General features: G+C 46.8%; 1 protein-coding gene across 3 annotated transcripts in view; it reads left to right on the top strand.

Annotated features, from left to right (window-relative positions):
- The window catches only part of adcy5 (adenylate cyclase 5), a 63,189-nt gene that overhangs the window by 44,332 nt on the left and 3,914 nt on the right, over nucleotides 1–14,943 (top strand). Inside the window, exons 7-19 of one of the 3 annotated variants that reach the window (XM_023826951.2) lie at nucleotides 4,584–4,725; nucleotides 5,026–5,166; nucleotides 8,526–8,548; nucleotides 8,971–9,130; nucleotides 9,342–9,439; nucleotides 10,395–10,482; nucleotides 10,732–10,782; nucleotides 11,280–11,396; nucleotides 12,440–12,604; nucleotides 12,863–13,038; nucleotides 13,271–13,291; nucleotides 13,385–13,517; nucleotides 13,745–14,008. In XM_023826951.2, coding sequence (XP_023682719.1) covers nucleotides 4,584–4,725; nucleotides 5,026–5,166; nucleotides 8,526–8,548; nucleotides 8,971–9,130; nucleotides 9,342–9,439; nucleotides 10,395–10,482; nucleotides 10,732–10,782; nucleotides 11,280–11,396; nucleotides 12,440–12,604; nucleotides 12,863–13,038; nucleotides 13,271–13,291; nucleotides 13,385–13,517; nucleotides 13,745–14,008 — 1,579 coding nt within the window. The remainder of the gene's footprint in view (nucleotides 1–4,583; nucleotides 4,726–5,025; nucleotides 5,167–8,525; nucleotides 8,549–8,970; nucleotides 9,131–9,341; nucleotides 9,440–10,394; nucleotides 10,483–10,731; nucleotides 10,783–11,279; nucleotides 11,397–12,439; nucleotides 12,605–12,862; nucleotides 13,039–13,270; nucleotides 13,292–13,384; nucleotides 13,518–13,744; nucleotides 14,009–14,943) is intronic. The other 2 variants (XM_023826954.2, XM_023826953.2) reach the window with 2 other exon arrangements.

Genomic DNA, 14,943 nt, shown 5'->3' with positions numbered 1-14,943 from the left:
CTCCTTATTAACATGACCACACCCATGGTGAAGCTGTTCCCCTCCTTATTAACATGACCACACCCATGGTGATGCAGTTCCACTCCTTATTAACATGACCACACCCATGGTGATGCAGTTCCACTCCTTATTAACATGACCACACCCATGGTGATGCTGTTCCCCTCCTTATTAACATGACCACACCCATGGTGATGCAGTTCCACTCCTTATTAACATGACCACACCCATGGTGAAGCTGTTCCCCTCCTTATTAACATGACCACACCCATGGTGAAGCTGTTCCCCTCCTTATTAACATGACCACACCCATGGTGATGCAGTTCCACTCCTTATTAACATGACCACACCCATGGTGAAGCTGTTCCCCTCCTTATTAACATGACCACACCCATGGTGAAGCTGTTCCCCTCCTTATTAACATGACCACACCCATGGTGAAGCTGTTCCCCTCCTTATTAACATGACCACACCCATGGTGATGCTGTTCCACTCCTTATTAACATGACCACACCCATGGTGAAGCTGTTCCACTCCTTATTAACATGACCACACCCATGGTGAAGCTGTTCCACTCCTTATTAACATGACCACACCCATGGTGATGCAGTTCCACTCCTTATTAACATGACCACACCCATGGTGAAGCTGTTCCCCTCCTTATTAACATGACCACACCCATGGTGATGCAGTTCCACTCCTTATTAACATGACCACACCCATGGTGAAGCTGTTTCCCTCCTTATTAACATGACCACACCCATGGTGAAGCTGTTTCCCTCCTTATTAACATGACCACACCCATGGTGATGCTGTTCCCCTCCTTATTAACATGACCACACCCATGGTGATGCTGTTCCACTCCTTATTAACATGACCACGCCCATGGTGAAGCTGTTCCCCTCCTTATTAACATGACCACACCCATGGTGAAGCTGTTCCCCTCCTTATTAACATGACCACACCCATGGTGATGCAGTTCCACTCCTTATTAACATGACCACACCCATGGTGAAGCTGTTCCACTCCTTATTAACATGACCACACCCATGGTGAAGCTGTTCCACTCCTTATTAACATGACCACACCCATGGTGAAGCTGTTCCCCTCCTTATTAACATGACCACACCCATGGTGAAGCTGTTCCACTCCTTATTAACATGACCACACCCATGGTGATGCTGTTCCACTCCTTATTAACATGACCACACCCATGGTGATGCTGTTCCACTCCTTATTAACACGACCACACCCATGGTGAAGCTGTTCCCCTCCTTATTAACATGACCACACCCATGGTGAAGCTGTTCCCCTCCTTATTAACACGACCACACCCATGGTGAAGCTGTTCCCCTCCTTATTAACACGACCACACCCATGGTGATGCTGTTCCACTCCTTATTAACACGACCATACCCATGGTGAAGCTGTTCCACTCCTTATTAACACGACCACACCCATGGTGAAGCTGTTCCACTCCTTATTAACATGACCACACCCATGGTGAAGCTGTTCCACTCCTTATTAACACGACCACACCCATGGTGAAGCTGTTCCACTCCTTATTAACATGACCACACCCATGGTGAAGCTGTTCCACTCCTTATTAACATGACCACACCCATGGTGAAGCTGTTCCACTCCTTATTAACACGACCACACCCATGGTGAAGCTGTTCCACTCCTTATTAACATGACCATACCCATGGTGAAGCTGTTCCCCTCCTTATTAACACGACCACACCCATGGTGAAGCTGTTCCCCTCCTTATTAACATGACCACACCCATGGTGAAGCTGTTCCACTCCTTATTAACACGACCACACCCATGGTGAAGCTGTTCCACTCCTTATTAACACGACCACACCCATGGTGATGCTGTTCCACTCCTTATTAACATGACCATACCCATGGTGAAGCTGTTCCCCTCCTTATTAACACGACCACACCCATGGTGAAGCTGTTCCCCTCCTTATTAACATGACTACACCCATGGTGAAGCTGTTCCACTCCTTATTAACACGACCACACCCATGGTGAAGCTGTTCCCCTCCTTATTAACATGACCACACCCATGGTGAAGCTGTTCCACTCCTTATTAACACGACCACACCCATGGTGAAGCTGTTCCCCTCCTTATTAACATGACCACACCCATGGTGAAGCTGTTCCACTCCTTATTAACATGACCACACCCATGGTGAAGCTGTTCCCCTCCTTATTAACATGACCACACCCATGGTGAAGCTGTTCCACTCCTTATTAACATGACCACACCCATGGTGAAGCTGTTATCTCTAAAGGCTACTTTACTTCTACTTGGATTTAGCCGAGTAACTTGTGTATGTTGATGCCATCCACACCAAGGCCATGCTGTCTCCACCCCTTATTAACATGACCACACCCATGGTGATGCAGTTCCACTCCTTATTAACATGACCACACCCATGGTGATGCAGTTCCACTCCTTATTAACATGACCACACCCATGGTGAAGCTGTTCCCCTCCTTATTAACATGACCACACCCATGGTGATGCTGTTCCACTCCTTATTAACATGACCACACCCATGGTGAAGCTGTTCCCCTCCTTATTAACATGACCACACCCATGGTGAAGCTGTTCCCCTCCTTATTAACATGACCACACCCATGGTGATGCTGTTCCACTCCTTATTAACATGACCACACCCATGGTGAAGCTGTTCCACTCCTTATTAACATGACCACACCCATGGTGAAGCTGTTCCACTCCTTATTAACATGACCACACCCATGGTGATGCAGTTCCACTCCTTATTAACATGACCACACCCATGGTGAAGCTGTTTCCCTCCTTATTAACATGACCACACCCATGGTGAAGCTGTTTCCCTCCTTATTAACATGACCACACCCATGGTGAAGCTGTTCCACTCCTTATTAACATGACCACACCCATGGTGAAGCTGTTCCACTCCTTATTAACATGACCACACCCATGGTGAAGCTGTTTCCCTCCTTATTAACATGACCACACCCATGGTGAAGCTGTTTCCCTCCTTATTAACATGACCACACCCATGGTGAAGCTGTTCCCCTCCTTATTAACATGACCACACCCATGGTGATGCAGTTCCCCTCCTTATTAACATGACCACACCCATGGTGATGCAGTTCCACTCCTTATTAACATGACCACACCCATGGTGAAGCTGTTCCACTCCTTATTAACACGACCACACCCATGGTGATGCAGTTCCACTCCTTATTAACATGACCACACCCATGGTGATGCTGTTCCACTCCTTATTAACATGACCACACCCATGGTGAAGCTGTTCCCCTCCTTATTAACATGACCACACCCATGGTGAAGCTGTTCCCCTCCTTATTAACATGACCACACCCATGGTGAAGCTGTTCCCCTCCTTATTAACATGACCACACCCATGGTGATGCTGTTCCCCTCCTTATTAACACGACCACACCCATGGTGAAGCTGTTCCCCTCCTTATTAACATGACCACACCCATGGTGAAGCTGTTCCCCTCCTTATTAACATGACCACACCCATGGTGAAGCTGTTCCCCTCCTTATTAACATGACCACACCCATGGTGAAGCTGTTCCCCTCCTTATTAACAGGACCACACCAATGGTGATGCTGTTCCCCTCCTTATTAACACGACCACACCCATGGTGATGCTGTTCCCCTCCTTATTAACACGACCACACCCATGGTGATGCTGTTCCCCTCCTTATTAACACGACCACACCCATGGTGAAGCTGTTCCACTCCTTATTAACACGACCACACCCATGGTGATGCTGTTCCACTCCTTATTAACATGACCACACCCATGGTGAAGCTGTTCCCCTCCTTATTAACATGACCACACCCATGGTGATGCAGTTCCACTCCTTATTAACATGACCACACCCATGGTGATGCAGTTCCACTCCTTATTAACATGACCACACCCATGGTGAAGCTGTTCCCCTCCTTATTAACATGACCACACCCATGGTGATGCAGTTCCCCTCCTTATTAACATGACCACACCCATGGTGATGCAGTTCCACTCCTTATTAACATGACCACACCCATGGTGAAGCTGTTCCCCTCCTTATTAACATGACCACACCCATGGTGAAGCTGTTCCCCTCCTTATTAACATGACCACACCCATGGTGATGCAGTTCCACTCCTTATTAACATGACCACACCCATGGTGAAGCTGTTCCCCTCCTTATTAACATGACCACACCCATGGTGATGCAGTTCCACTCCTTATTAACATGACCACACCCATGGTGATGCTGTTCCCCTCCTTATTAACATGACCACGTCCATGAGAATGTCTCGCCCTCAAATTATTAGCATAACCACACCCATTCCAATGATATCTCCACTCCTTATTAAATTGACCACACCCATGGAAACGGAAATGAGCAGAGATGTCAAATGAGAGATGTCACCATTCTGTTAACATACACTTTTTGTCAGAGATACTTAAGCGATGGGGGACCAGAAAATGGGGGAAATGTGGGACTTCACAGCCTGGATCGCTAACTGGCGTGACCTCCCCTGCATGTGCACAGGCGCATCCACATCACCAAAGCTACACTGAACTACCTAAACGGCGACTACGACGTAGAGCCGGGCCGTGGCGGCGAGAGGAATGTCTACCTGAAGAAACACAACATCGAGACCTACCTCATCGTGGGCTGCAGCCAGAAGCGGGTGGGAAACTTACTAGGCACCATCCCCGGCTTTGGTCTGGTTTACCGTCGGTACTAAACGGAACCCTGACAAACCTCATGAGTTCATTGTAATATAAAATTACTTTTTGGGGGTTACTGCTCCCAGTTGCCCAATGTCGGTTCTGATTGAGCTCCTCCCAGAAATATGTTCCTCCTACCCCATACCTGATGAAGGAGAAATATCACAATGGGGGTGTCTTTTGCCTGAGGGTATAGTTCACAGTCATAACCCCCAGCATATAGATTGATTCCCCTGTGTGACCCCCCCTGTCCCCCACAGAAAGAGGAGAAGGCCATGATCGCCAAGATGAACCGGCAACGCACCAACTCAGTCACACACAACACCTCACACTGGTGTTCTGACCGCCCATTCTACAACCACCTGGCCGGCAACCAGGTCTCCAAGGAGATGAAGAGGATGGTAAGGAAGCCACATACCCACTCTCCTTCTGCTCAATAGCGCCCCCCCTCAGTTTCCTTATTTTTCATCAAATTCTTTTGTTAGCTGCTTCTACTGTTTTTGTTGGTGTAACAATGAACTAACAGTGACATAACTAGAGCGGCTTCGCATGAGAAGGCACAGAAAGGAGTTTCTTTTTACGTTGTCTGTGGCGAATTCCCTCTGCCTTAGCCTTTTAAATAGTCAAGGGACGACTTGAATTAAAAATCTGTTGCATTGGATGAAGAGCAATGGCTGACATCACAGACTGGAACCCCAATTGGGAGGCACATTGACATTCTGAAAAGCAAACTCTGTTACCGTCAGGAAGGCAGCACCCCCATGTGGTGGTCGATTGAAGATGCTTAGCTTCTCCATCCTGTATTCTTCCCAGGGTCTGGTGTTCCAAAGAGAGAGTGACGGGGGCTCTGATTCATTCCCAGGGCAAAGACACGGATTTATCCTAAGAGCTCCAAATACTCAGTATGGGTTTTTTATGAGTTACTTAATCAGACCACAGGACTTCCTGTGTTACTCACTGCTTCACGTTCGTGCTCGAGTTGCTGTTGGGGGTGGTGTGGCTCAGTGGGTTTGGATGCTATGCCTATAATCACCTGATCAAACCCCATAGTTAGGCCCTTGAGCAAGGCCCTTAACCCCAATTGCTTCAAGCATAACCACACCCAAGCATAACCTCTGATGCTGCGTTCTTGGCTGTACATCGCCTCGGACAAAAGTGTTTGCTAAATTAATGTTAATGTAAGGTAATGATTCCTTACGGACCACATAGCTGTTAGCTTGAGATTCCTGGGATTTGAACCTGCACCCTTCTGGTTAAAAGATGATTAGCTTAGTGACAGATCTGCTCGCTTTTAGAGCTGGCTGTCGTAAGACTCACGTCGTCTAAGAATCTCAGACCTTTAATACTCTGTCCCAAGTGCAATTCCCAAACACAGGAGCCGCCTGCATGGTCTGGCTCTGGCAGGTAAACGGACTGCTGTCTGTGTGCGGAGAGCATGATGACGATGACAGTGGGCAAGGCTAAGGCGTTTAATGAACGAGTGCCCAGTTATGAAAGAACATCATTACAACCCCCCCAGAGAGAAAGTGTGGCTGGGGGGTGCTGCACTGCAAAACGGGCCCACTGAATTCCTTAATTTCAGGATGTCTCTCAGTATGTCTAATCAATCCCTCAGTGACTCACCCAGCCATGTTGTTTATCTCCATAAGTGACGTTGTCACGCCCCCACAAGGCCCTTAAAGGCGACCCGGCTGTGTGATCACCTGTTTCCCACATCCCTTTAAAGCCTTAAATAACCCCACGGCTAATGCTTATGGCAACAGGTGGCTGCCTGCATCCTCAGAGTCATGGAGTGTTTGGATTCGAGCCTTTTTACTATTTACTTGTCAGAATTTCATGCATAAGGCAAAGCTCACTCAGAGAATGCTAATGAGATTCATGGTTTGAAACGTTCAAATGATTGAGACGAGTGTGAGCTGTACTTTGCGGCAGTTTGCTTTCCTCTGTTCTCACTGTGGTTGGTAAGTCAGGGCCCCTCTCAGCAGACCGGGACCCTTAGGAAGGGCTCCTTAATCTTTCAGGCAGGGTTAGCTGGTAGCTTTGTTGTTTAGCTTGACTAATTTGGGAGCCATTATTTGACCTCAAGGTTGCCAGGTAACACTAGTGTAGTGGTTGTGCTGGTGTCTGTTAGCCCTTGGATGTTTTCTTGCAGATGAGGTGCTTTATTACCACAAAACAATCCGTTCTTGCTAGTTTGTATTTAATGCTGTGATATTTAACATGCCCAATAATCAGGGACAAATTTTGGGTGGTGGGGCCCCTGGTCTAAAGTCATTGTTGGGGCCCTACCTACAGCATAAAATGCTGCTGTAACGACCAGGAAAAAAAATACAACTTGAGGCCCTGGACTACAGCCCAGGTTAGCCCATGCATAAGTCTGGCCTTGCTGATAATTAATTTCCCTTTGACTGCTAGTGTTGTATCTGGCCAAAGGTGGTGCCCATTAGCTAACCGTAACCTGAGCCAAAGGTGCTACCCGTTTGCTAACTTTAGCCTGAAGCGAACGTGCTGCTTGTTAGCTAACTGCTAACAAGTCGATTGTGCCACCTGTTAGCCAACTGTGGCCTGAGCCAAACATGCTATCTGTTCACTAACTGTAGCCAGAATCAAACATGCTACATGTTTGCTAATTATAGCTTGAACTTAACATGCCACCCTTTAGCTAACTGTAACCTGGGCCAAACACAGGGTTGCCAACTGGCATGAGGTTTTCAATTTGATACAACTATCCACACTCATTTACATGTATGTAACAGTTTTATTACCTTGTAAATAGCCTGTAGGGTTTGCAAACTACCCCAACACTTTAAAAAAAAAAAAATAGATTTATAATGGAATAATATAGATTTGCTGTAAGATTTCTTACAGGAGGTGTGGAGGTGTGACAGTCTGAAAGTGCCAAAATATATGAGAATTGGTAACTCTCCATGTTGCCCTTTAGCTAACTGTACCCTGAACCAAACATGCTACCTGTTGGCTGACTGTAGCCTGAACTTAAGGTGCCACCCTTCAGCTAATTGTAATCTGAGCTAAATGTGCTAAGAGTAGACTAACAGCTTTCTCCTTTGATTGTTGCTGGTCATTGAGACCTCATCTGTGACATTTGATGTCAAGTGTAGTTGAATGGCTTAAATGCAGGCATTTTAAAAGATACATAGTTTATTTCTGCCATATAATCTTTCATGGAGGTAATTTACTGTTACTAAAGTTCTAATTTCACTATTAAACTGCGGAAGATATTTTCATCTTTACCTCGGCTGTAACAAGCAGCCACATCACGGCAATTTCAACTTATCGGGAAAAAGCAGACATTTTGAGACACCAATTCATTTTTCAGTGGAAAAATATGTCTTTGATGGGATTTAAACATGCAGAATTACAATACATATAGTCACCAATGAAACTGAATCCAGTTTAATAGTTCAGAAATTTTCTTTCTGTGATTTGAAGTTTAACCCATATAGCCACCAGTCTCATGCTGTGTGTGTGTGTGTGTGTGTGTGTGTGTGTGCGCGTGCAGTATATGAGTGTCTAGTAACCACATCCAGTGCTTAGCATAAAATGGATTTCCTACAGTGTCATGTACTGATTGTCTTATTTAAAGCTGTAGTCCCATTAAGCCTAATTATTAGGATGGTTCTGAAACAAAAATCACAGTAAAGCAGGGTTACCAGGACTCTGGCTAAAGGAGACTGTATGTAGGTAACCCTCGAGTGTTCGTACAAGACGACCTCAGTGTGACCTCTCTCTCTCACTACAGGGCTTTGAGGACCCCAAGGACAAGTGAGTAGGACACCCCCTCCTCCATCTTTTTACTTGTCCAGTGACTAACTAGACTAGACATAGCGTTGTGGTACTTTGCGTTTCTCGCCTGAGGCAGGCTTGGAATGTGGGACAGGTACTGCAGTGGGATGAGAGGCTGTCAGACCTTCTGCAGGTCTGTGGTCTCCTACAATGCAGTCAGAACCCACCACACCAAGATGAGCACCGTGTCACATCTGTGCGTGTAGTACACACAGGCAGCATGACCCACAACACAAGCAAACAGTCTTACTCTGTGGCACACGACTGCATGGGGCGAAAGTTTGCCTGCATGCTACTGTATTATAGTTTTGATGGGGCGCCCAAGAGTTTCTATAGAGGGCTGCAGAGGCTGCTTCTGAGTTTGAAGAAGGGGGAAAAAAACCTTGTCTTGTGTTATCTAGGCATTTCATTTTCAGAAACACCCAGGAGAACCTGAACCCTGAGGATGAGGTAGACGAGTTCCTGGGCCGGGCCATTGACGCCAGGAGCATCGACCGGCTGCGCTCAGAACACGTCAAGAAGTTCCTCCTGACCTTCCGAGAGCCCGACCTGGAGAAGAAGGTACCCAGGGTCCTGGTGTCTGACTTGCATTATGGAAAAAGTGCACATTTGGGTTTAATAAGGGCTTTACATACAGTACAGCACCCCCCCCCCCCCCCAAACATGCCAGTGCCCCCCTGTATGCATGTCTCTCCTCACACCTGATATACATATTTTTCTCCACCCTACCTTCTGTGTTTTGGTTCAATTACTCCACCCCACACCCTCCCAGTACTCCAAGCAAGTGGACTCCAAATTCGGGGCATATGTGGCCTGCGCCTCCCTCGTGTTCCTATTCATCTGCTTCATCCAGGTTGTCGTGGTACCACGGTGAGTACCGGTGTGGGTGACCCAGGACCACAAAGATACAATCAATCAATCAATCAGTCAATAAAATATATTTGCATTTAATGTTTCCGTGTGTGTGTGTGCGTGCATTGAAATGAATGAGCGGTCCCCATAAGGATATGTTTACCCTACATGTGCGCACGTGTGTGTGTATGCGTGTGTGTGTGTGTGCGCGTGTGTGTGTGTGTATAAAACATACTTTATGCATGCATACAATACAATGCTTACAGTAAAAGTCTGGTGCTTTCTATCCTAATTCTAATTGCACATCATTTCTTTGCATAGAATTTATTTTTATAATTACATATTTATTTATGTCTAGTATTGTGATATTCAGAATGTTTTTCAGGATATTTTGTGTACTGTGTACTTTTACTGTTTGTACTATATTTCATTGTTTGCACTCTGTGTGCTGTGTCTTTGTACCTTGTCAGTTTGGAACTCTATGTACTTATGTCTGTGCACTATGTTTTTACTGCTGTATGCACCAGAATTTACCCCTGAGATCAAAGAAGTTCATCCTAATATTAATACACAATAGTAAAGTAATATTGCAGTTTTCCATATAATGCCCATGTGGTGATTTGACTTTTAATAGGATGCCACCCCTTTGTCGGGAATTGAAGAGTCTCCAGTTTTTCAGATTATTTTAGTCATAAAGACCCAAGGAAAAAAGTGTCCTTCAATTGTACGTTATTTGTCTTTGGAGGAAATAAGACATCTTACAATGAAATTTTTTCAAATTTATTTTTATTTTTAATTTCGCAGCATGTCCTCTTTAGTGCACAACAGGAATAAATATGTTTCCTAACATCAGTGAAAAACTAAATGCAAAAATACAATGTCCACTGCAATGGACATAAATGAATAGGTCGGGTCTCAGGAGGATATGAAAGACCGCCTTTCATTGCCCTATTTGTTTTCACTCATTTCTCAGCTCCACACTGATGATCGGCTTCTACGTCGCCTGTCTCTTTCTCCTGCTGGCTGTCATGTTTGTCTCGACCATCTACACCTGCTACTGGGTGAGTTCTCCTTTCCGCCCGCCCCCTACTGTGTCCCAGCATGCACAACTCTCAAAGAGCAAGAAAGATTTGACACTAGCAAGCAAAATGATTGGTATTTTTATACTCTGATGAGTGGTTTGAAGATCGACTGGAGTAAAATGTAACACCTGGGTCTGCATGGACTAGATACTTGCATGAATGCAACGCATTTCCTCTAGTGTTCTACCTCACGGTTGTTTAACCAGAATGGTTCTTAATACACTGCAGATGGACCCAGATCTGGTTGAACTGCTTCTAGGTCAGAGACACGCTCCTTTGGTAATATATGGTCACGTTGTTCCAGAGTGATAGCAAAAGCCTGGTTGACTTCATGGTCAGACGCTTTATGATTGTGATGTATTTAGTCTGCTTTGGTCTAAATGATGCACCCCCGTACTAACAGCCAGCACACAGCCCTCACTGTCTTAAATACATCTAAGCAGAACTCATGAGGGGCCATTCACCGCTGATCATGCCCCCCCGCCCAGGGGACTGATCAGCCCTTAGCAGCATTTGTTCCTGATAAATCTGGGTTGACCTCGGGTTCCAGTCTGGTTTCTGTGTGTTGGATTCTGTTTTTGCCTAGTGCACCACCCATAATCCACTGTGGCTCAGTAGTGACATCAGCTAACCCTGCAGTGTCCTACACAGACCCTCAGAGTGTCCTGTAACTGCCCAGGTTCTGCTCACTGGAATTGCATGTTCAGGGATAAGACTGGGCTTATTTTCATGATATCCATGATGAGTGTACATCATCTTTACTTTTCCATTTGTAGTTTTTCCCAGTGTCTCTGCAAAACCTCTCCAAGAAGATTGTCCAGTCCCGGATGAACAGCACCCTGGTGGGGATCTTCACCATCATCCTGGTCTTTCTTTCTGCCTTCATCAACATTGTGAGTTCTGCAGCCACACCTTTGCTGTTTATGCTTATCTGCGGGTTCCCAGAAACCATGTGACAGACTGGTTTTGTTTGTCAAAGTTAAACTTGATTTGGTCTGAAAGCAAAGGATGTTTTCACCATTCACCCAGTTAACCACATTCCAGCCACCAGTCGCGTGGTTGGTCGTGGTGGGTTATGGGATTATTTTTCAGTGCAGGTCTAGGAAGCTTGTTGCCATTAAGCACTAAATGAATGGAGCAATATACAGATATATTCAGGAGTAGAACCAGTTTATGTCAGTGAGAGGGCAAAGATCAATGTCCCAACAGGAGGACAACAAGCTCACTGGTGGTGCCCTCCCTAAGCACTCAGATGATGCCCTCTCAAAGCTCACAGATGGTGCTTATTCTTAGCTGACAGTGCCCTCTCAAAACTCGCAGTGTCCTGTCAAAGCTGACAGATGGTGCCGTCCCAAAGCTCACAGACTGTGCCTTCTCAAGGCTCACAGACAGTGCCCTCTCAAAGCACATAGATTGTGCCCTCTCAAAGTGCATAGATGGTGCCCTCGCAAAGCTCACAGACGGTGCCCTCCCAAAACTCGCAGTTGCTGCCATCTTAAAGCTCACAGACAGCTCCCTCACAAAGCGCATAGACGATGCCCTCTCAAAGCTGACAAACAGTGCCCTCTCAAAGTGCATAAACAGTGCCCTCTCAAAGCATGTAGACAGGGCCCTCTCAAAACTGATAAATGATGCTCTCTCAAACAGAGTACCCTCAAAAAGTGCATAGACAATACCCTCTCAAAGCTGACAGACAGTGCCCTCTCAAAGCACGCAGACGGTGCCCTCTCAAAGCTGACAGACAGTGCCCTCTCAAAGCATGCAGATGGTGCCCTCTCAAAGCTCACAGATGGTGCCCACTTAAAGAATGTAGACGGTGCCTTCTCAAACACAGTGTCCTCTTGGCGCATGGTGGTCAGCTGGTAAGGGGCACGGATGGGGTCTCCTTCCCAGACCCTGACTGTTGCCCCTCTGTGTGTTTCTACACCGGCTTCAGTTCACCTGCAGCACCAGCGATTTGCCCAGCTGCCTAGCGCAGGAGTTCAACATCAGCCGCAGCCATGTGAATGCCTGCCATGTGCATCACTCCGCCCTCAACTACACCCTGTACACCCTCAAGGGCATCTGCGGGGACCCAGCACCCAGCTGCAGCTTCCCAGAGGTGTGCGATTTTACCTCACCAGCCTGTGACCTGACCCTGCATTGAATAATCCAGAAGAGCCATTTCATGTTCTTGTGTTTTTCCCAGATCCCTCTGTTTCCCTGCGTTTCTGACCCTTCCCATAACCTTCGGTATTTTTGCTGTTACAATTCATATTTCCCCCAATCATCCTGTGTTACACAGCCTCATTTGAAGTGTGACCTCACAGCGCCTGTTATCGTCTGTTCTGAGTAATTCCCTCCTCTCTCCCCCTGGCAGTATTTCTCCTCCTGTGTGCTCCTTAGCCTGCTGGCCTGCTCGGTCTTCCTGCAGATCAGCAGCATCGGGAAGCTGCTCCTCATGCTCTTCATCGAGCTTGTTTACGTGCTGGTGCTGGAGCTCCCTGCCGTCAGCCTCTTCGACAACGTGGACCTGATGGTGATGGCCAACGCTATGTGAGTGTGCCGCCCTTGAGCCCTGCTGCTCTGGGATCTGCACACACTAAAGTAACATAACATAATGATATGTCCCTGATAACCTGAAACATGAGACACTTTTCTTAATGCCAAACAATCATTTCAAATAGTAGTTAAAATGTGAGCAGATACTGGACTTTGCCGCTAAGAGTGACAGGCATTTTAGGTTATGGCTAAACCTCCTAACCCTGCTTTTGTTTTCCCTCCACAGAGAACGTGTTAATGGGACTTGGTAAGATGTCCGCCTCTCGCTCCGCGCAATGCGCCGTTGCTCTTCACACCTCATCCCCGCGGCTCACAGCTTGCTGCTTCTCTTGCATGGCAGCAACCCGCCGTACTCTAAGGTTCCCCTGAAGATCGTGACCCCGGTGGTCATCACCGTCTTTGTGCTGGCACTCTACCTGCATGCCCAGCAGGTGGAGTCCACCGCCAGGCTCGACTTCCTGTGGAAGCTGCAGGTGCGTCTGTGTGTACGAGATGCCCGAGTGTCTGCTGTGGTCTCATAGCTGTGCTGGGGCTCATCTTTTGGTGCCTGCAGTAGATGATTCTCAGGCATAAGGTGCAAATATGGGGAGGGAGGGCACCTGCTATCGTCAGCATCATTGTCAGGTTTAGCCACTGATCCTGACCCCCATTGATGGTCAATCCCCCCATTCCCCCCCCCCCCCACACTTGCGTCTTCCAGGCCACCGAGGAGAAGGAAGAGATGGAGGAGCTTCAGGCATATAACCGCCGGCTCCTCCACAACATCCTGCCCAAGGACGTGGCCGCCCACTTCCTGGCCCGTGAGCGCCGCAACGACGAGCTCTACTACCAGTCGTGCGAGTGCGTGGCCGTCATGTTCGCCTCCATCAGCAACTTCTCTGAATTCTACGTCGAGCTGGAGGCCAACAACGAGGGCGTGGAGTGTTTGCGGCTCCTCAACGAGATCATCGCCGACTTCGACGAGGTGCGTGTGCGCTGGGTGGGCCTCGTCCTCCACGCTTCCGTGACTGCCTGCTCCTGTGCATGTTTCAGGGCTCAAACTAAACATAAAAGGCTTATGAAATCAGAAGAACAGCTGCAGTATAACTGATGGACATGTCCCTTTGCTTGTTTTGGCCGAAAACATCAGCTCTGAATATATAAAAGCTATAACAATCATTCCCTGTGACACACAGTGAACATAAGAAATTTACAAACGGGAGGAGGCCATTTGGCCCATCAAACTTGTTTGGGGAGAACGTAACTAATAGGTCAGAGTTGTTAAAATCTTATTTAGCTCCGATTTAAAGGAACCCAGGGTTTTAGCTTGCGCTACACTAACATGAAGACTATTCCATACTCTAACTACATGCTGTGTAAAGAACTGCTTTCTCAAATTCATTTTAAAATGTTCTCCTGCTAATTTCCACTTATGGCCACGAGTTCTAGTATTTAAACTAATATTGAAGTAGCCATTTGGCTGAACAGCATGCAGATCTGTTAGAGTCTTATATACCTAGATCATGTCCCCCCTTAATCTCCTTTGCTCAAGGCTAAACAAATTCAGCTCAGCTAACCTCTCCTCATAAGACATTCCTCTAAGATCAGGAATCATTCTTGTAGCCCTACGTTGAACCTTTTCCAGGGCAGCAATGTCCTTTTTAAGGTGTGGTGACCAAACCTGAACACAATATTCTAGGTGGGGTCTTACCAAGGAATTATATAATTGTAGCATCACCTCCCTTGACTTAAACTCCACACACCTAGAGATGTAACCAACAACCTATTGGCCTTTTTATTGCTTCCCCACACTGGCAAGAGAGGGACATGGAAGCATCAACATACACAGCGAGGTCTTTCTCATAATCAGCTTCCTTTATTTCAGTGGAACCCATAAAATATCTGTACTTTATATTTCAG

This window comes from Paramormyrops kingsleyae, chromosome 16 (genome assembly GCF_048594095.1).
Source record: "Paramormyrops kingsleyae isolate MSU_618 chromosome 16, PKINGS_0.4, whole genome shotgun sequence".
In the NCBI taxonomy this organism is placed as follows: Eukaryota; Metazoa; Chordata; class Actinopteri; order Osteoglossiformes; family Mormyridae; genus Paramormyrops; species Paramormyrops kingsleyae.
This window is presented reverse-complemented; position numbering and strand designations above follow the sequence as displayed.